This window comes from Vicugna pacos, chromosome 5 (assembly GCF_048564905.1).
Source record: "Vicugna pacos chromosome 5, VicPac4, whole genome shotgun sequence".
NCBI lineage: Eukaryota > Metazoa > Chordata > Mammalia > Artiodactyla > Camelidae > Vicugna > Vicugna pacos.
Genome location: NC_132991.1, coordinates 16,542,501 through 16,564,368, shown reverse-complemented (window position 1 = coordinate 16,564,368; position 21,868 = coordinate 16,542,501). Strand labels below are relative to the sequence as shown.

At 37.2% G+C, this 21,868-nt stretch overlaps 1 protein-coding gene across 1 annotated transcript in view; it reads left to right on the top strand.

Moving 5' to 3' along the window:
- Window positions 1-5,483: 5,483 nt before the first annotated feature.
- LCT (lactase) overlaps window positions 5,484-21,868 on the top strand; it is a 48,098-nt gene continuing 31,713 nt past the window's right edge. Inside the window, exons 1-4 of the mRNA XM_072960883.1 lie at window positions 5,484-6,123; window positions 16,373-16,452; window positions 19,109-19,192; window positions 20,747-20,849. Of these exons, the coding sequence (XP_072816984.1) occupies window positions 5,484-6,123; window positions 16,373-16,452; window positions 19,109-19,192; window positions 20,747-20,849 (907 nt within the window). The remainder of the gene's footprint in view (window positions 6,124-16,372; window positions 16,453-19,108; window positions 19,193-20,746; window positions 20,850-21,868) is intronic.

Sequence of the window (21,868 nt, the reverse complement as noted above, 5' to 3'; positions counted from 1 at the left end):
TCTAAACAAAATGAATATAGAGGGAATGTACCTCAACATAATAAAGGCCATAAGTGGTAAGCCCACAGCTAATAACATCTTAAGATCAGGAACAAGACAAGGATGTCCACTCACCACTTTTATTCAATATAGTGTTGGAATCCTAGCCAGAGCATTTAGACAAGAAAAGGAAAAGATATCCAAATCAGAAAGAGGTGAAATTTTCACTATTTACAGATGACATATATTAAATATAGAGAACCATAAATGAAGACCACCGAAAAACTGTTAGAACTGATCAAATTCAGCAAAGTTGCAGGATATAAAATCAATATGCAAAAATGTTCCATTTCTATATACCAATAACAGTATCAGGAAGAAGAAAATGATCCCATGTGCAGTTGCATAATAATAAAATAATTAGGAATAAATTTAACTGAAGAGGTAAAAGACCTGTACACTGAAACTATAAGACTGGTGAAAAATTGAAAAAGACGTAAGTGGAAAGGTATTCCATGCTTACACATTGAGAGATTTAATATTGTTAAAATCCCCATACTATCCAGATGATTCTACATGATCAGTGGAATCTCAAAATTCCAACGGCATTTTTCACAGAAAAAGAACAATCATAAATTTTGCATGGAACCACAAAGACCCTGAATAGCCAAAACAATGCTGAGAAAGAACAAAGCTGGAGGCATCATGCCTCTTGATTTCAAACTAATACAAAGATGTAGTAATTAACATGGTATTGGTGTAAAAACAGACGTATAGATCAGTGGGACAGAATAGACAGCCCAGAAATAAACCCACACATAGTCAATTAATTTACAACAAAGGAGCCAAAATACATGGTAGGGAAAACACAGTCTCGTCTATAAATGGTGTTGGTAAAACTAGATCACTACTTTACATCATATATAAAAATTAAGATAGATTAAACCTAAAATCATAAACCTAGAAGAAAACACAAGTGCTAAGCTCCTTGACATCAGTCTTGGCAATGATTTTTTAGGTTTGACACTAAAGCAAAGGCAACAAAAGCAAAAATAAATGGATAGGACTACATCAAACAAATGCTTCTGCACAGCAAAGAAAACCATCAGTCAAATGGAAAAGAATGGGAGAAAATGCAAATCACATATCTGATAAGGGGTTAATATCCAAAATATATAAAGAACTCAACTCAATAACAAAACAATCTGACTTAAAAATGGGCAAATGATCTGAATAGATGTTTTTCCAAAGAAGATGCAGATTGCCAACAGGTACATGAAAAGGTGCTCTACATCACTAATCACCATGGAAATAAAAATCAAAACCACAATGAGATATCACGTTACACCTGTTAGAAAGGCTATTATCAAAAAAAAAATGACGCGGTTGTGGAGAAAAGGAACACTTGTGTATTATTGGTGAGAACCACCATGGAAAACAATATAGAGGTTTCTCAATAAACTAGAAAGAGAACTACTAGTGATCCAGCAATTCCACTTCTAGGTATTTATCCAAAGAGAAAGAAAATGCTAACTTAAAAAGATACATGCATCTTTGTGTTCATTGCTGCATTATTTATAATAGCCAAGACATAGAAGCAACCCAAGTGTTCACTGATGGATGAATGGATAAAGAAAATGTATGTATGTACAATGGAATGTTATTCAGCCCTAAAAAGAAGGCAGTCTTGCCATTTGTGACAACATGGATAAACCTGGAAGACTGAAATAAGTCAGACAGAGAAAGACAAATAGTGTATGGTCTCATATGTGAAATCTAAAAAAATGAAAAAGTGAAATAAAAATTGAACACAAAGATAGAAGAGACTGGTGGTTGTCAGAGGTAGAGGTGGTAAGTGGGTGAAGGTGGTCAAAAGGTACAAACTTCCAGTTAAAAAAGTAAGTCATGGGGATGTAACATACACCATGGTGACTATAGTTAATACTCTATTTGAAAGTTGCTAAGAGAGTAAATCTTAAACATTCTCAACATACACACACATAAATTTGTACAATGGGTGTTGACTAGACTTGTGATCTTTGTGCAGTGCATACAATCATGCTGTACACCTGAAACAAATATGTTGCATGTTATTTATATCTCAATTTTTAAAATTAATTTTTAAAAGATATATGAGCTTTTCCTATAACTTTGCAGTAGAATAGGGAAAAAATAGATTATCAGCTAGAGAAGGGATTAATATCCAGAACAACTAAGCTGCAGATAGATGAACATACTATATACATATATATGTATACACACACATATATATCTAATTTCAAGATATTTATTTTCTCAATTGATAATGGTAAAAAAGATTATTTCTCAAAATGGATACAGAGCTGATACAAAGCAATTTTTAAATCATTCATAATTATAAAAGCACTAGTGATTTGATACTATTATAATAGTGGTGGGTTTGTGGGGAATTTGACGTCATATACTACTGGTAGGAGTGTAAATTAGGATGCTTCTTTTAGAGACAAATTTGTCAGTACCATTAGAAATTAAAACATGACTGACTACCCTATAATCCAACAATTGTATTCTTCAATATGTCCATGATCAGGTACCTATCTGTGTATGGAAAAAGGCACATATGACATTCACTGTGACATTGTCTGTGACACTGAAAATAGAAAACAACATAAAACCTAATCAACAAAATGCTGATCATGCAAGGTCATACAATGCAGCTCCTGAGTAAGATACATCAATTTTTACACAATGTGGAAAGATATCCAAGGTGTACTATAAGGTAAAAATGCCAGTTGTAGACCAATACTCACATTATAGTACCTCTTATTTTGTAAACTAGTTAGGTAAAACTATATTCTTTATGTAAATATACATATGTAGTAAATAGTGGATACTTATTAGGAAGTAGCTAGGCTACCTTGAAAATCCCACTAAATGAAATAAAACAAAATGTGTGTTTATGTGTGTGTGTGTGTGTGTGTGTGTGTGTGTGTGTGTGTGTGTGTGTATGCATATAAACATATCTTTCCACGAAAATTCCCGGAAAAAGAATGATAGGAGAGACCATGTCCTATCAAGGTGAAAAGTACCACCCAGATATAGAAATTAAAGTAGTGTGGTATTGGCACAGGAATAGATAGTCAAGCAGTAGAAAGTCTAGAAACAGATGTCTAGACAGATATTTAATTTCTGACAGGTGGCATTTCAAATAGTGGGGGAAGAAGGATAAACATGTTAGAAATTGTTAAACCCTGCCAACAACATAGTTAAAATTCAAGATGGGCTAAAGATCTAAAGATTAGGAACAGTACGGAAATAATAGGGTTGACACGAGCTTTCAAAAATATGGTAACAATATATTTTAAAAGACATAAACCTGGGTGTTAAAAACGGGGAAATTTTTTGTTATTTTTTAATTGACATGTAGTTGATTTACAATACTGTGTTAGTTACTGGTGTACGGCATGGATTCAGTTATATTTTTTTCACTTTTTTTTCATTATAGGTTATTACAAGATACTGAATATAGTTCACTGTGCTATACAATAGGACCTTGTTTTTTACCTATTTTATATATAGTAGTTTGTATCTACAAATCCCAAACTCCTAATTTATCCTTCCCCCAACTTTCTCCTTTGGTAACCATAAGTTTGTTTTCTGTCTATGAGTCTGTTCTGTTTTGTAAGTTCACTTTTGTCATTTTTTAGATGCCACATATAAGTCATATCATGATATTTTTCTTCTCTTTCTGGCTTACTTCATTTAGTATGACAATCTCTAGGACCATCCATGTTGCTGCAAATGGCATTATTTCATTCTTTTTATGGCTGAATAGTATTCCAGTGTGTGTGTGTGTGTGTGTGTGCGCATCACAACTTCTTTACCCATTCATCTGTCAATAGACATTTAGTTTTCTTCCATGTTTTGGCTATTGTAAATAGCTCTGCTGTGAACACTGGGGTGCATGTATCTTTTGAATTTAGAGTTTTCTCCAGAAATATGCCCAGGAGTGGGATTGCTGGATCATAGGATCAGTCTATTTTTAGTTTTTTAAGGAATCTCCACACTGTTTTCCATAGTGGCTGGATCAAATACATTCCCACCAACAGTATAGGGAGGGTTCCCTTTTGTCCTCACCCTCTTCAGCATTTATCGTTTGTAGACTTATTAATGATGGCCGTTCTGACCAGTGTGAGATGATACCACATTGTAGTTTTGATTTGCATTTCTCTGTTCTATCATGTTTTGGTAAATGATATCCAAACACTGTTAAGAATTTTTGTATCAGTAATATATTAAAATAAGAATTGTACAAAGGATATAAACAAATCTCAGAACAACAAATAGCCAATTAACATGAAGAGCTACCCCTCTTAACAGAAAAAAAAAGTATCAAAATTGTGAAGTTTTACAACAGGGATTAGCAAACAAGAGATTTAGATATACTTCTAACTGTAGGTAGGATTTAAACTTGAAGAAGCCTGTTTTGGAAGCCTATATGGATTGCAACCAAAATTCCAAATGGGCATGCTATTGAGTCAGTAACTTAATTTCTAAGAATCTATCTTAAAGAAATGTGGACAAAAATGTATAACTATAGATATATTCATTTGCAACATATTAAAATTAATAACCAACCAGTGTTCAAAATGCAAAAGGTTAAATTATGGCACAGCCTTACTGTGGAATGCTATGCATCTGTTAAAAAGAAGCAGGTCTATACATTCTTATACAAATATAACTCCAAGCGCTGTTAAGTGGGAAAAAAAAGCTGAGGAATGATATGTGTGACATAATCCCATATGTGTTAAATTATATATTTAAAATGTTATACGCTTAGTTATGTTTGCATTTGTGTATATATATTAATAGCCATCATTTAGTTGTATTGTTCTAAATATGCTAATGAATGGCCTTATTTAATTATAACAACCTATCTATCCCCATTTTACAGGTGAGTAAACTGAAGGACAGAGAAACTAAGTAACTTTCGTCAGATGAGATTCAAACCCTGGCATTCCAACTCCTGAATAACCATTAATCTATACGTAGGAAGAAAACTTGAAGGAAGCGCAGTGTTGAAAGTGCTTACCCTAGAAAGAGGAGGGGAGAGGGCGAGGGGAATCTAAGTTTTCATATATATTTCTGTATTGTTTGAATCTTTTGCAAAATGTGTTCATCATTTACTTACATATTTTTGAAGGAGGAAAAAAGTTTGGTGAGGAACTCACTTTTGTCCTGCTATATAAACAAATTTTTAAGTAATTTTTACGTAAGAAAAAAATGTGGAGAACTTATTTTCTTCAGACACGTTCCAGGTTTCTCTACTGAAATTGTGTGAGAAGTTTGAGGTTTTTATGTTATCTCTTATGGTTTTTACATTTTTTGATATTACACTGATGAATCATGTACTGATTTCATTACTGTAGATAACCAAGTTACATATTAATTGTTAATAATATTTTACAACCTCAGCTGTAGTTATAAAGTAGGTATTCCAAATACTTCCTAACAGTTCCTTGAAGATGGAACTGGCTTGGCGTTTAGTCTTTATTTTCCTCCTAAGTTTTTCGTGCTGGGGCTTAGACTGGGAATCTGATGGAAACTTCATTTCAGCTGCTGGTCCTCTAACCAACGAATTGCTACACAACCTGAGGGGTCCACTAGGAAACCAGGGTTCTCACTTTGGAGCAGGGGACAAAGAAATTTATGTTTGTCACCAGCCACTGCCCACTTTCCTGCCAGAGTACCTCAGCAGTGTTCATGCCTGTAAGATCACCCATTATAAAGTATTTCTGCCATGGGCACAACTTCTCCCAGAAGGAAGCTCCAAGAACCCAGACAAGGAAATGGTGCAGTGTTACCGGCAACTCCTTGAGGCCCTCAAGACTGCACAGCTTCAGCCCTTGGTGGTCCTGCACCACCAGACCCTCCCTGCCAGCACCATCCAGAGAAATGAGGCCTTTGCTGATCTCTTTGCTGACTATGCCACCTTTGCCTTCCACTCCTTTGGGGACCTTGTTGAGATCTGGTTCACATTTAGTGACTTGGAGAAAGTGATAATGGAGCTTCCCCACCAGGAATCAAGATCTTCACGTCTCCAGATCCTCACTGATGCCCACAGAAAAGCCTATGAGATATACCATGAAAAATACACTTCTCAAGGTAAGTACACATGACCCTGATTGCTGACCCACCAGCAGCCTTCATCACCCACCTTCCCCTACTCTCCTTGAAACAGGACTGGGCATTTCTTCCCACTTACCTTCAGTAGTCCCCTCATATCTATTCATTAGTGAGAAATTAATACTGTACTGATGATTTCTCAGTGGAGGTGGTTAGGGGTGTCTTATAATGCATAGTGCCTAGCATTCCCTTTGAAAAATATCTTTTCAGCACCCGTTGCCCAGTCTTGAGTTTGTGTGACCACCAGTTTTCTTTCTGTCCTCCTTCCTTTTCCAGTCCTACTTGCTTGACTCTTCTTACGATTCAAAATTGTCTGTCCTCCCTCAGTCTCTCCTTTTCTTATGCAAAGCAACTTACAAGTTCTAATTGAAGCCTACATTCCAGCAGGGGAGACAAATACAAAAATAAAATAATGATATGCTGACAGTGAGAAGAGCTTGATCATAATTGCCCATATTCCTGCTTCATACTAACTTAAAGTTCCAATTGAATAGGTCCAGGCAGAATCAGGACATTAATGATTTTAATAAATTCCTAGGTGAATCTGAGGTACATCAATTTTGAGAACCAATTTTGGATTATATATGCCTTCTCATTTTTATTATATACTTGTATGTATATTTGTATATATAGTATATAGTATATCTGCATACTTATATATTCTACTTTTGAAACTTAACATTTTATGAGTATATTCTCATTTTATTAAAAACTCTTTGAAAACATGATTTTCAGTGTTCTTACAGGTTCCCATTTTATGAATGGATCATAAAGTTTAAAATATTCTTTCGTATTTATATGTTTATTTAATATTCACTATTAAAAATTATGTTGCAGTGAACATTCTTCTATATAAATGCTTACCTGCCTTCAGATAAATTCTGATTCTTAAAAAGTGAAATTACTGGATCAAAAGATGTACATCCTTAAAGACTTTCAGGGATGTTGCTAAATTATTTCCCAGAAAAGTGTAATAGTTTATACCAACCGTTATAAAATTGTTCTTCTGACCCCACTCAGCTTTCAATGATGTAATTATTTTTATCATTGGTGTAGACAAAAGTAATCAATAACCAGTCTATAATAAGAATAGAAGAGAGTATTATTCAAGCCAAACTGAGCACTGTATCCTCGGAGATAGCCTCTTAGATAGCTCTGAGGAATTTGGTTTTCAGTGCAGTTTTATATTTTGTCAAAACGGAAAACTTACATTCCTTCAAAGTTTCAAAAAAAAGACAGAGTAGCATGTACACGGCAAGTCTGTTTGGCCTTGGCACCTGGGAGGGGAGCCTTATCATGGAACGGAGTATTAACATTGATGCCCCAGGAAGGCAGGCATTTAGCTCTGTCTTCAAATCAAACATTATTTACTTCTGGACAATGCATCCTCTTTAATGGTTAAAGTAGATGTACAATGTATGTTGAATAGGCTACAAAACAGTATGTTCTAGTTAGCATAACGTTTATGTTAAGTCATATAGAAGCCAAAAAAACTTTCCCATATCTCAGTATGTGAAAAATTTCTTCCATCATTGGTAATTGGACAGCTGAAAACTGTTATCTCTTTATATGCTTTATCTGCATGTATTTAATTATAGAGAGGTTCAACATTTTCTCCGTGTTTGAAATAAAAGCAGGGCAAGGGAAGAAAGAGTGTGAATGTGGATGGGGCTGTCCCACATACGGTTGTCAAAAAGGCTGTCCCCAGGCCCCCTTTTGAACCAACTGGACTGAGGGAAGGAGCAACCATAGGATCTGGAGGATCACAGGCCCCAGGACAGTGCAAAGCCCCTGGAAAGGGAACAGCAAGAAGCTCAGCTGTCAATTTCATGAAATGTATAGGGTGGGAGATGAGGAGATGCTGAATTTGAAACTGGATTCTTTAGAAAGCTTATCATGGACTGAATGAGAAAATAAATAAATGTTTCTTGGCTGTAATTCTATTGAAGAAGCTTTGAGTAAAATGAACTTTGAAAGAAGGAAATGCTGAACTTGGATCACCTGAAATAAAGGAAAATCTGTCTTTGAGGGCAGATCACATAGAATTATTTAAACTATAGAACTATATACACATTTATTTAAATGTTTTGCATATTTTATTTTTAATCTCTATCAGGTTACTAATGACTTTCTTTCTTAAACTCATATTTCTATTCTTTTCTTCTTCTGCTCATTCTTCCCATCCTTCATTTTGTGTTTCATCAACATCACTAGATTATCTGCCCCCAATATAAAGCAGGACACAAAATAAATTCTCTTCTCAATCTCTTTACTATTCCAAATGGTGGTTTTCCGTCTTTCTTTCTCTTTCTCATTCTCCCCTCCCTTTTTAGTCTAGTGGCATAGCTTTGTTATTCTTTTTAAAATATTATATTATTTAGTATACACAGAAAAGTTATATAGCATATGTTGACTAAAAGCAAAATACTGTAACTTTTTGAAGGTGGAGATATTGAATAGTATCCCCCAAACTGAGAAGGAACTTTGAAATCAAAAAGTGAAGCAGGTAACTCCATAAAATGCCATTATGGAGTTTATTGTGGGTAACTTACATATGGGTAGGATCAGGTGAACAGGCGATCTGGAAGCATTCACAGCTGCATTCACCCCTGCGGAAAGAGGTACAGGGGAATTTAAAGGGGCCAAAGCTAAAAATACACTCTGACTACAAAGGGAGAAGCACATCTGCACCAATGGGAAGCAGGGGTTTTACCTCCCCCTAGGGGGTCTCATGACCATTATCCCTTGCAGACCATTAACCATCTGTGTCAGCTAAAGAGCATTCCTCCAGTGCTCAGATAAAACCAAGGGTAAAAGTTGATAGGAAACTTATCTGGCTTGGGCTCATTTCTGAGGGTAGGCTAAAGCTCAGTCACGCAGAAAGAGGAGGGGGTAGGACTGAGGGCCTAAGATGGCGCTGACAAAATGAATTCAGTATGGTTCAGCCACACAATAAGTAATACCCATGGAGTGGCCACTGTTAAAATATAACAGAATACTGCTGTGAATTTGTAACATACAGAAATATTGAATCACTATGCTGTGTATCTGGAACTAACAGTGTTATAAGTCAGTTATACTTCAATTTCTTAAAAATCTAAAAAAAAAGTAGCAAAAAATGAAATTATATATATGTGTATATTTATATGTATATAGATATATAAATATCACTTCACATCAACTAGGATGACTATAATAAAAAAGACAGACAATAACAAGTGTTGGCAATGATGCAGAGAAATTAAAACATTCATACACTACTGGTGGGAATGGATTATGGTGCAGCCACTTTGGAAATCAGTTTGGCAGTTCCTCAAGTTAAATTTTAGAGTCACCATATGACTCAACAATTCCTCTCCTAAGTATTTATCCAAGAGAAATAAAAGCAAACGTCCAGATAAATACTCATCACAAATATTCATAGCAGCATTATTCATAATAACCAAAATGGAAACAACCCTAATGTCCATCAATTGATAGATAAACAAATGATGGCATATCCATACAATGGAATATTAGCTTTGAAAGGAATGAAATACTGATTCATGCTACAACATGATAAACCTTGAAGACATTATGCTGAGTGAAAGAAGCTAGTCACAAAAGGCCACATATTGTATGATTTCATTTATATTAAATATCCAGAATAGGCAAATCATATTATAGAGACACTAAAGTAGATTAGTGATGTCTGGGGCTAGAAGAGAGAATGAATAGTGACTACTTAATGGGTACGGGATTTCTTTTTGGGTGACTAAAATGTTCTGGATTAGTGGAGATGGCTGCAAATCTTTGTAAATGTACTAAAGACCACTAAATTGTATACTTTAAAGGGATGAATTTTATGGTATATAAATTATATCAATTTTTTAATGTAAAAAGTATAAATTTCTATCTCATCTCCTATGTTCCCCCACCCCATCCCAGGTTACCTTTATGCTAAATATTTCATTCATCTTTTATTGTTCTATGGCTCTCCCACATTTGGTGTCCATAATGACTTAAACGTACAAGGCCAAACATTTTAAATAAAAATATTTTAATTAGAGAAAGAGTGACATTGTAGCAAATAAATTTTAGCAAAAAAAACTCATCATGTTTAAAAAAAAGTTTAAAAATTAAATTCCCGTTTACTACTGATTAGAAAATAAACAATGTGAAATGCAGTTCTGATTTTTTCCTAAAATGTTTTTATCAGGGTATGATTTACATACAAGGAAATGCATAGATTATAATTTTACAGTTTGGTTAATACTGACAAACACATACATCTATGTAACCCATACCCTTATCAAATATAAGACATTAACCAACACCACTGAAAAGCTCTTTCCTGATCAATCGTATCCTTTCTTAATCAATCCCAACCCCAGGAGCAACCACTGATCTGATTTCTCTCAGCATAAACGTGAATAGAGTTATACAGTACGTACTTTTTTATGTCTGTCTTCTTTCATTCAACATAACGTTTGTGAGATTCGTTCATTTTGTTGCTGTATTAGTAATTTGCTCCTTATTTCTTCTAAGTAATAGTCTATTATGGATATACCACAGTAGAGGGGCATTTTGGCTATTTTTCCAGTTTTTATCTATTATAAATTAGTTGCTGTGCATGCTCTTGTACAAGTTTTGTGTGGACATACATTTTCACTTCTTTTGGATAAATACCTAGGAGTGGAATTGCTGGGTCATAGGAAAGAAATGTATTTGATTTTCTAAGAGACTACTAGTTTCCCAAAGAAGTTGTTCCATTTTAGACTCCCACTAGCCATGTGTGAGAACTTCAGTGGCCTCACATTATCACCAACATTTGGCATTCTCATCTTTTCTATTTTAGCCATTCCAATGGTATCTCATTGAAATTCCATTACTCTTTTAAAGTATAATTTCTACCCCAAGTACATATGTGCTTAAACAATAGAATCAGTTTAGTTTGGTTTTGAGTGCTGTGAAGGAGTATTATCCTTTTTGTAGTCCTCTAGGATTTCCTTTTTTTTCAAACAAAATTGTTTCCAAGGCTTAATCACAGTGTTGAATATAGCTAGAGTACCTTTTTTCACTGCTATATTGTATTTCATTTTGTGGCCAATTCACATTTTATTAATTCATTCTCCTGCTTATGGACATTCTAATTATTTTCAAGTTTTGCTATTATGAACATAGCTGTTATGAAAATTTTTGCATATGTTTCTTTCTGTACATGTTCAAAAGTTTCACTTAAGTTTTTACACAGGTGTAGACTAATTGGGAGTAATATGGATGTTTAATTTTGAGAGATAAATTAAATTGTTTTCCACTATGGTTGTACCAGTTTATTTTTCCTTGAGCAATATGTGAGTTCTTGTTGACCTTCTCCAACACTTGTAATTGCCAGACTTACAAATTTTTCCCAATCTATTAGATGCATAAGTATTTCTTTATGATTTTATTAACCTGATTTCTGTTCAGGTTGAGCAGGCTTTCATATATTTATAAGCCATATTTATTTCCTCTTCTGTATAATTCCTGCTATATCTTTTATCCATTTGTGTATTGCCTTATTGGAGTTTTTTATATATTCTTAAATCTACTCTGTATCGGTTACTTATGATGACAATATTTTTCTACTTCTTGTCTTATATTTTCAATCTTTTTTTTTTAATTTTTTTTGTGGGGGGAGGTAATTAGGTTTACTTATTTATTTATCTGTTTAGAGGAGGTACTGGGAATTGAACTCAGGACCTTGTGGATGCTAAGCAAGCACCCTACCACTTGAGCTATACCCTCCCCCCATATTCTCAATCTTTTTATGAAGTCTTTGATGAACAGAATTTATTACGTTTTAACACAAACTTACGAGTTTTTATTTTTTTGGTTGATTTTTCTGATATTTTTGGTACTTTTTATAAGTAGTTAAATTCAATTTTTCATTCTTTAGAATTTCTAGTTTCCAAATGTTTTCATCCATTTCCCCTCCCTGGTGAATCTCTGAGTTCTTAGGTAATTGTGTATCTTTTCTAAACCCATTCTTTTGGAAGTCATTTTCTATCATTGCTATGATAGTTCTTAATGATTGAGGGATAATCATTTAAAAGTCAGAGATAATCTGAAAAACTGAGAACCATTCTTGGTTTGTAGAAGTTTTTTCCTTTTTAATCAAGACTTTACAAATGAATATTACTTTTTAGAACAGTTTTAGATTTATAGGAAAATTGAGCAGACATGAGTTTCTATATGCCCCCTCACTGAACGCAGTTCCACATAATATGAACATGTTATATTATTGTGGGACATTTGTTACAATTAAAGAACCAATATTAATATATTATTATTAACTAAAGTCCATATTTTATTGCAATTTCCTTTGTATCTCCTGAATGTCCTTCTTCTACTCCAGGATCTCATCTGGATACCACATTACATTTAGTCGTCAAGTTTCTTTAGGCTTCTCTGAGCTGTCACAGTTCATCAGATTTTCCTTGTGTTTGAAAACCTGATTGACAGTTTTGAAGAGTCCTGGCCAGGTATTTTGTATGATGCCTCTTTTTTAAGTTGTTTTATTGAGGTATAATTCACATATCATGCAATTTACCCATTTAAAGTGTACAATTCAGTGAGTTTTAGTATATTCACAGGTATGTGCAACCATCACCATGGTCAATTTTAGAACATCTTTACCACCTCGAAAAGAAATCTTGTACCCTTTAGCTATCATCTTCTCATCCCTGCATTTCCTTCCCCAATACCAGCCCTGAGCAATCACTGATTAACTTTCTGTCTTTATAGATTTCTCTATTCTGGACATTTCATATGAATGGAGTAATATAATATGTGGTCTTTTATGACTGCCCCTGTTGGGATTTGCTTGATGTTTTCCTCATGGGTAGACCAGGGTTATGGGTTTAGGGAAGGAAGATCACAGAATAAAGTGCCATTTTATCTCTTAGAAGAACTCAAACTCTTAGAAGAAAAAAAAGAGGGGAAAAACTTTATGGCATTGGATTTGTCAATGATTTTTTATCTATGACAGGAAAAGTATAAGCAACAAAAGATAAAATGAATAAATTAGACTTCATCAAAATTAAAAACTTTTGTGCATCAAAGGACACTATCAGCAGAGGGAAAAAGCAACCCACAGGATGGGAGAAAATATTTGCAAAGTGTATGTTTGACAAGGGATTAATATCCAGAAAGAATTCCTAACTCAACAACAAAAGACAACCCCATTAAAAAATGGGCAAAGAATTTGAACTGACATTTCTGCAAAAAAGGTATGCAGATAGCCAATAAGTACATGAAAAGATGCTGTACATCAACAATCATTGGAGAACATAAATCAAAACCACAATGAGATATCACTTCACAACCGCTAGGACGGATTTTATTTTTAGAAAGCAGAAAATCCCAAGTGTTGATGAGGATAGATAGCAACTATAACACTGTGCGTTGCTGGCCAGGTTGTAAATGGTGTAGCCAATATGAAAAACAGTAGTTCCTCAAGAAATTAAACATAAAATTACCATATGACCTAAGACTTGTGGGTATATACCCAAAACAACTGAAAGCAGGGACTTGAACAGATATTTGTACACCCATTTTCATAGTAGCATTATTCACAATACCCAATACATGGAAATAATCCAAATGCCCATGCAAGGATGAATGGATAAAATGTGCTATATACATACAATGGAATATTATTCAGCTTTAAAAAGAAATGAATTTCTGACATATGTTACAACATGGATGAACCTAGAAGACATTATGCTAAGTGAAATAAGTGAGGCACAAAAGGACAAACATTGTATGATTCCACCTATATGAGGGACCTAAAATAATCAAATTCACAGAGACAGAAAGAATAATGGTTACCAGAGGCTGGGAGGAGAAGGAATGGGGAAATACTGTTCAAGGACACAAAGTTTCAGTTTGAAATGTTAGAAAAGTTTTGAGGGTGGATGGTGGTGATGGTTGCACAACAATGTGGATGTATTAAAGCCACTGAACTGTACACTTAAATTTTTAATGGTAAATTTTAAGTTATATGTATTTAACTTCAATTTTTGAAAAGTTTTTTCTAATCTTTATGTGTGTTTTTAACCTCCTATTGATGTGTTCAATGATCTGCCATGGGAAGGATACAAAAGAATATTCTTGACAGATTTGGAGCGGGGGCAGGAAAGTGAACACCCCTCTCACAGGAAGAGTAGAGTTGCACACAACATCCTCCACTTACACAACACTGGGACACGATCTAGGGCAACATTAGTAATCCCCACCCACCTCTTGAAGCATTGACACTGTCAGTTCAATACTGGCCAGATTATTTTTATTGAAGCATTTGGGGCAAAAAGGAAAGGAGAGCATGGAAAGGGGCTATTTTGTGTGAACAACAGCAATGGTTTTTTTGAGTGGCAACTTCCCTTTGTGGTAGAAACAGAATTGAGCTTATACTTAGTGAAATCTAGTAGTGTCTGTGAGGGACATGAATTCACACAGTGCTATGCAGTGATTTTCTACGTGGGCTCGAAACAGTTAATTCTCAACCCACAGCCAATACTGATGTTGAGTTCTGTAGACAAGAACACCAACCTTTAACCATATTCAGCAAGAATTACAAGATAAATTATCTTAAGCTATAGCAATTACCTCCCCTATTTCAGTCCATAAAAAACATGAACTGCAAGATTAGAATGAAAATCTAATTTTGAGTGATCTGCATTTTACATTATTTTAAGAAGTATTTTTGTGCATGCACTGGAAACAGGTTGGAAAGGGTTTTTTTCTTCTTTTTTCTTTTTTTGTCAAGGGGAGTTTATTTTGTATGATATGAGAATTTCTGGAACTTCCGGTTCATTTGTTCACTCTAAAAACAGCTTGCAAAGTCAAATAGAAGTGATGTGTGAGTCAGTTGTGCTTAGGGGTTAACTGTACTCTTGTGTCATGTCATTGATCTAGAGGTAAACTAAATTGTACATTTTGAAATGTTTAGTACAGGCTGAGATGTTCAATTTGTGCTGACGTGATGGAAATGTATAGAAGATGAAATGGCTCCACTAGGCACAATCTTTGAATAACTGGAAAATAGTGTTATCTTATCAGAATGAGGATTTAATGTCTTGGAGTGATATTCACTGCTCAGAGGATTTCAAAGTTCCATTATATTTATTAAAATAAGCACTTTTGCAGTTGGCAGTGGTTGTTAGTGGTGGGGTCATTGGCTGGGGAAATCTTTCTCCTATATAAAATTTGGATATAGGAGAGAAGTCAGGCATATAGTCTTACAGCTTAAGTTCCAAACTCTGGTTTTATTCCGTGTTATTTACTGTTTCCAAAGCACAGCTCTGAGCACCTTCCCATGCACACAGCCCCAAGCTTGCTATTTATTTGGAGGGACTAGAGAAATGTTTAAGTTTTGCTCCTCAAAGAGCAGACAGTACAGTGGGAGATAAAGACTTGTGCCTAAAAAGTTAGATGGTATTGCCCACAACTGAAGAATCCCAAGGTGGTAGCAGTGTGTTTCAAATTGTGATCTGAGCACCGGTGCATCAGAGGCACCCAGGAAGCTTATTAAAAAGAACTTGTTCCTAGGCCCACCCCAGTTTGCTGACAAGCAGGGCAGGTGATTCTGATGCACGCAAGCTTGAGCACCACTGTTAAGTGATCAAATGTCAAAGCAAGTGGGCACAAGCTGCATATGTTTGTATTTCCTTCATGTTCCCCTTAATGTGTGGTTAGGGTGGAATGAACGTTTGTACAGGAAATAAGGCAGGGTAACAGCAGTCCCCTGAGTACACCCTGACTTTCAAAAGCCTCTCCCCGCTTGGAACCCTTAGCTGTTTGTTTAAACCAATGGTTCCTAAGCTTTAGTGTGTATCAGAATCACCTGGAGAGCTTGTAAAGCACACAGAGACCAAGGCTTATTAGGAACTCAGAAAGCAATTTTCTTCTGCCTTTCACATTGCATGGGGTTGGAGGAAGGAACGGCTTTTATTCTTCAAAAGACTTTACAAGTGCACTTCACGGTCCTGATTTGTATGAAATATCCTCTAAAGGGATAGTTTTTTGAGCCACCTTGTTTTCTAAAGTCTTTCAGCTAAGGTAAAATCACATGAGTGATTTCTTCAGAAATCCTTTTTAAAGTTGTTGAACATGGTATAGAAAGGTCGACAGGAAATGAGTCCCGGAGCAGCTTCCGTGGTCACAGCCTCCTTTCTGTCTCACCTGCAGCCCTTCTTGTTCGTTTCAGGGGGAAAGCTCTCTGTGGTCCTACGAGCTGAAGTGGTCTCCGAGCTCCTGCTAGAACCGTCCACATCTGCGCTTGCCAAGGTGACGATAGCCCGAAAAAATAGCACCCTTAACTTCTCAGGAAAGTTGGGATTTTAATTTTTAAAAAAAGACAGAAGTTTCATCTGTTGGCTTAACATTCTTATCAATGCCTCTTCTGAGTGTTAAACGTTCTCTAGATTCATAATTACTTTAAAACAATATCTTATTTGTTGTAGCCCCAGCTCTCACTTGGTCAAGTGTCAGCTTTTGCCTACACAAAGAAGTCAAATGCCTCTGCTTGCTCTTTTTAGTAAAAGAGTTTATTAGAAGAGAGGTCAGTTTTCAGCAAAACAGATACTAGGGTAAAGTTTTTTTTGAAACAAATAATGTTCTCCCTAGAGTGCCGTTCCTGGTTTCTACCTCCGCTAAATACAACTTTTAAACTATAATTTTAAAAAGAAAAATTGAAACATCTGAGAATTAAACAGCTTTGGCCCTTGTGAAGTTGACTGCTGGGCTGTGTGGAAAGCCCTCAGAAAAAACAACTGATTTCTGTAGTTGGGCAGCATTGACAGTGCTGTACAGATATCACGCTGCCCCTGGTGTCTGTGCTATGATGGAGGCCCCATATGTCAGGGTTCAGTCTTCACCAGATTAACCAGAAATTTAAAGTCCAGACATGATAAGATTTTGAATGACCAGCTCCCAGACTGATTGTATGGCCAGAACGCCATCTAAATTAATTTACAAGGAGCAATAACTGCTATCACTTAACGAGCTTAGGAGACAAAAGTGCTTATTGGAAAATGTTTGTTAAGCAGTAGCCTTTGAACTGGTCTCCCTGCCCCAGTTCCTGCCATGCAGTGCTTCTGGCTCACCTCCAAAAGCAGAGTTTTGCTCAGGTCCCTGCTGAGAATCTACACTCCCCTAAATTGGTGCAGATTCCTCAGGGCCTTCCAGAGTGCTGCTCACTCAGGCTCTCTTGTTCTCTCTCTGGCCTCACCTCCTTTTGTTCACAATGTGTATGTTATGCTTTCTGTCTGCTTTCCTCCATTCCCCACTTGAATTCCTTCCCATCCTCCTAGCCTTCCTCAAATCTCTTCCAACAAAATTCTACCCACTTTCAACAATCCATGTGAATATGTCTTCCATCAGAAGGCCTCTGTTAATAATACTCCCTCACTCAACCTGCTGTGGTCTCTCCGAGCTTGAAACTCTTAGCCATTTGTTTAGACCAGCAGTTTCCAAGCTTTAGTGTGTACCAGAATCACCTGGAGAGCTAGTAAAGACCACAGAAGCCAAGGCTTAATGTGGAAGGACAGCCCTGGGTCTTCATAGGGCTCCCAAGTTCCCAGGTGAGTCTAATCCCCACCTAGATTTGAGGACTTTTCTTGTAGCACTTCTTTCTGCCTGTTCTTCATGTAATCAGTACATTTGCTAACGCTCTCTATCAAGTTGTAAGTGTCTGTGGCTCTTACTCATCTTTAAACCTGAATCTCTACCCACTGTACCCAGCACAGGGACTTTGAGGAGTATGAAATCAATAACCACTTGCTGTGTGGAACTGACAAAGCAAGAGCTGAGAGGGCAGAGGGGAGCAAGCGGGTGGAATGTTTCATAAACACCAATGATAACTTGATTGGGAAAGCCATAGGGAGCCAGTGGAGGATCAGTTACCAAAGGTCACAGTGCACTGGGACGTCAGCAGATGCCATTATCCATGGTTTTTCTCCCGAGGGAACAGAGTGGGAGAAGACGGGCAATGATCTGGTCTTGTCAAGAACAGAAATGGCTTGCTGAGAAGGGCAGGAAAGGAATCACCATGGTATCTGTATATGTTTAGACTGAATCTGTAGTTTTTAGAGTATATGCAGGCCAGAGACAGGGTAGAGGTATATGTCCTTAATTGGAGCATGGGTAGGGGTGTCCATGGACCATGAGAGCTGTGTTCTCGGATAATAGTACAAGCCAGGCTAGGGCTAGTTGGAGTGGACTTTCAACTGTGGCCTGAAAGTAGCCAGTAACTATAGCCTACAATTAAAAAAAAAACACTATATATAAAAATAGATTTGTTTAAAAGTTTCTTTTGTATAGCACAGAGAACTATGCTCAATATTTTGTAATAACCTTTAATGGAAAAAATATGAAAACAACTAAATGTATGTACATGCAAGACTGGGACATTGTGCTATACACCAGACATTGACACATTATAATTGACTATACTTCAATTAAAAAAAAAAAGTCCAAGCCCCAGTAGGGTCTGCAGAGATTACTAAGTGGCCTATGGGTGGCTAAGGGTTTCACTGACTCAGTCCTGAAAAGTGGAAGCCATGAGGAGGATGCTGCCCAGGGCAGTTCTGGCCTCTGACTCCTTTCCTAAGTGCTCACCCACTTGGTGGAAACTCACCATTTCTGGCATATGGTACTTCATGCATTCACTCATTCATTCAATCATACACATTTTTCTGAGCACTTCCTGTGTTCCAAGCACTTTGCTAAGTATGTACATGATGTATTCCCCGCAATATATAGGCACACCCCACACAAATTCTCACTTTGTCCCCAGCTTTTCCTCATCCTGCTTTTCCCTTGGAAAATCCCACTTTGGAGTATTCTATTTAGTAGTAAGGGGAGAAAGAAGATAGAATACTTTGGAGCAGTTCTTTGTCTTGAAATTGCTTGTGGTCTGCTGACCTTATTTACTTACTTCCAGGATGCAGTCGACTTCCTCTCTCTTGATGTGTCTTATGCATGCCAAAGTGAAGCAAGTTTATCGCAGATGCTGAGTAAATTGGAGGTAATTTGAGCCATTTTCCATATTGATGATGAATGGCAAAAGTTTCTGAGAGCATATTAGGCACTTAGTGCTTCAGCTGATGTGTAAACTGAACTTCTACCGAGAGTCCATAGACTTAACAGAGTTGCATTTGGGGAGATGTTCCACAGAAAGCATTGCTAGAGAACACTGAGAGATTAGACAGTCTCCCCTGGAAAGAATAATGAGGGTTGGCTTGTTAAGGTAAATATTTACATGAATCCTCTTCTCTCTTGTGTAGAAAGCTACTGAGAATCAAAATTCCAGCATTGATTCTGAAGTTTAAAAAGACATTTCTTGGATGGTGGTCATGTAAATATTTACTTTAACAAGCCAGCTCTCATAATCTGTCCATTCTCCCAAAAGCACCTGCATACCACTCTGGGAGCCTCAGCTACTGCTCTGCCGGCACACAGGTGTCTTAGGGCCTGAGGAGCCACAGCACATCTGAGGTTTTGAACCCTGCAGGAGGTGTATGTGGGGGTTCCACATTCCCTTATCCGAAGAGGCTCTGCTCATCAGGGAATTCCCCACTCAGCAGAGGGCCCCTTCGGCTCTCCGGTCTTGTGATATCACAAGCCACCCCACTGAAGATTGGTATTTCAAGAAGGAGAAAACCCTCAGTTCCCTTAGAAATGGGACTCTTCTGCATTGACCCAGCACAGGGAAAGAACAAGGCTCTGTGGGTCACAGATCCTCTAACTGGTCTTGAGGGATACTCGGTTTCTCATAGCTTAAGGAATCTCATTGTCACAGGCAGCTCTGAGAAAATAAACTGGCTGGCCCCTTTTTAAGTAGTTGCTATTGGTATTTCTCAGTGGCCTTTAGCTACTCAGAGGAGGAAAAAGTTAGTGTAGGAAAAATGACCAAATCCAACTTCCCCAAAAAGATAACTAAGTGAAGTCAAACAACATGTCAGCCAAACAATGTTTCTTTTGACACTGAGATGGCTAGAAATGGGAGAAAAATTACGCCTGCTTCAACTTTAATGAAGATAGCATCTTTTAAATTTTTTTATGGAAAATGTCAGACATACCCAAATGTAGAAAGGAAAGTATAATGAAGCCATCCCCAGCTTCAAAAGCGATCAACTAGTAGCTGATCCTGTATCGTCTATACCCTACCTTCCCCTTCCCAAACCAATTTTTTGAAGCAAACCCTAGACATTCATAAACATCGTGACAGTGGCATCTGATCAAACTTCCTGATCAAGGCCCCTGACGTGAGCAGGCTGCACTGTTCCTGGTTCTAACGCTGTGCCTGGGTCTAGGAGGTGCCTTGTAGCCTGAGATGATGGCACAGATGAACCTGTCCCTTTGGCGGGGGTCGATGGGAAGAGTGGCCTATGTTGTTGAAAAGTGTAGGTTTTTCTCCCTCAAAATCTAGAGTTGGCTCCCTTTACTTACTGAGATAGCTAGCGGTCATTTCCAAAAACAGATTGAGTGTTGTGGATTCTCATCTTGAAAATCTGTCCGTATTAACAAAAAACTTACTCGAGATAGCTTCAGTTCACTCATTGACCTATATCATTTTCAGACTATTGAGCCAAAAGTGAAAGTTTTCATCTTCAGCCTGAAGCTCCAGGACTGCCCCTCCACGAGGGAGAACCTAGCAGAAATGCTCTTTAGCCTTCTCAAAGGTGGGTACACCATCACTGGAGAAGTTGGGAGTGACATTTGGTGCACTGTCCTATGGGGTAGCTATCTTGAAATTCTGGGGTTCCAATAGGAGGAACAAACCGAGTAGGGCTAGTCTGAGAGCCCACCCCAGATGGGTTTAGTGTCCATTGCCTTCTTATTGTTGGTCCTTTAACTCCCATTGACCCAAGAAAGAAAAGAGGTTCTGTACAAGGACACTAAGGATGTCTTATGCTTATGGAAATTAAAACCATCAGGCCTCAGATGTCGGATGTAAACTTGGCAACTGCTCTGTGCCTGTTTGTCCCCTTTCATTACCCCTCCCTTTAAGGTTTCTCATCTCTGCCCCCTTGGCAGGGCTGCCTGTCTCCCCCCAGCTACCTTACTTTTGTTATTTCCCCGTTACCTGATCAAAACCTTCGAGTATAGGACCCACAACTCATGAACCATCTCCTCAGTGTCTCTTAGTTCACATTCTTGAGAATGAGTCTGACTGGTGGCCTGTACATCAGGAGATTGCTCCTGGTCCAGTCCAGTTAAGGGAAAGCTGGGGGATCCACTAAAGCCTCAGGGACACTCTGCAGGAAAGGGCTGAGGGGCATGCTCCTAGGTGCCTTGGTATCCAGTCCAGTCTTCCTGTAAGATCAGAATATGGGAGACCTTGGTAGTCCCCTTTCTACCACCTGTAATCTTGCTGAGCGGACTTCACAGACCTCATGAACCATGTTCATGGATGCCACTTAATAAGACTCCCCCTGACTCATCTTTGATGGTATAACGACTTCTGTTCTTAAATTTCATCCCTTTCTAAGTGGTTAAAATGGTCAATTTTATGTTTATGTGTAGTTTACTACTATAAAAATAAATTCCACCCCCTTCTGATGTTTGAGTTCTTCTCAATCAATTGTTCTCTATGTTTGGTTTCCAGACAGGCATAACCTCACCTGGGAGTTTGTCAGACATTCACATTCTAGAGCCCATCTAAGATCAGAAACTCTGATCAGAAGCAGATCAAAAAATT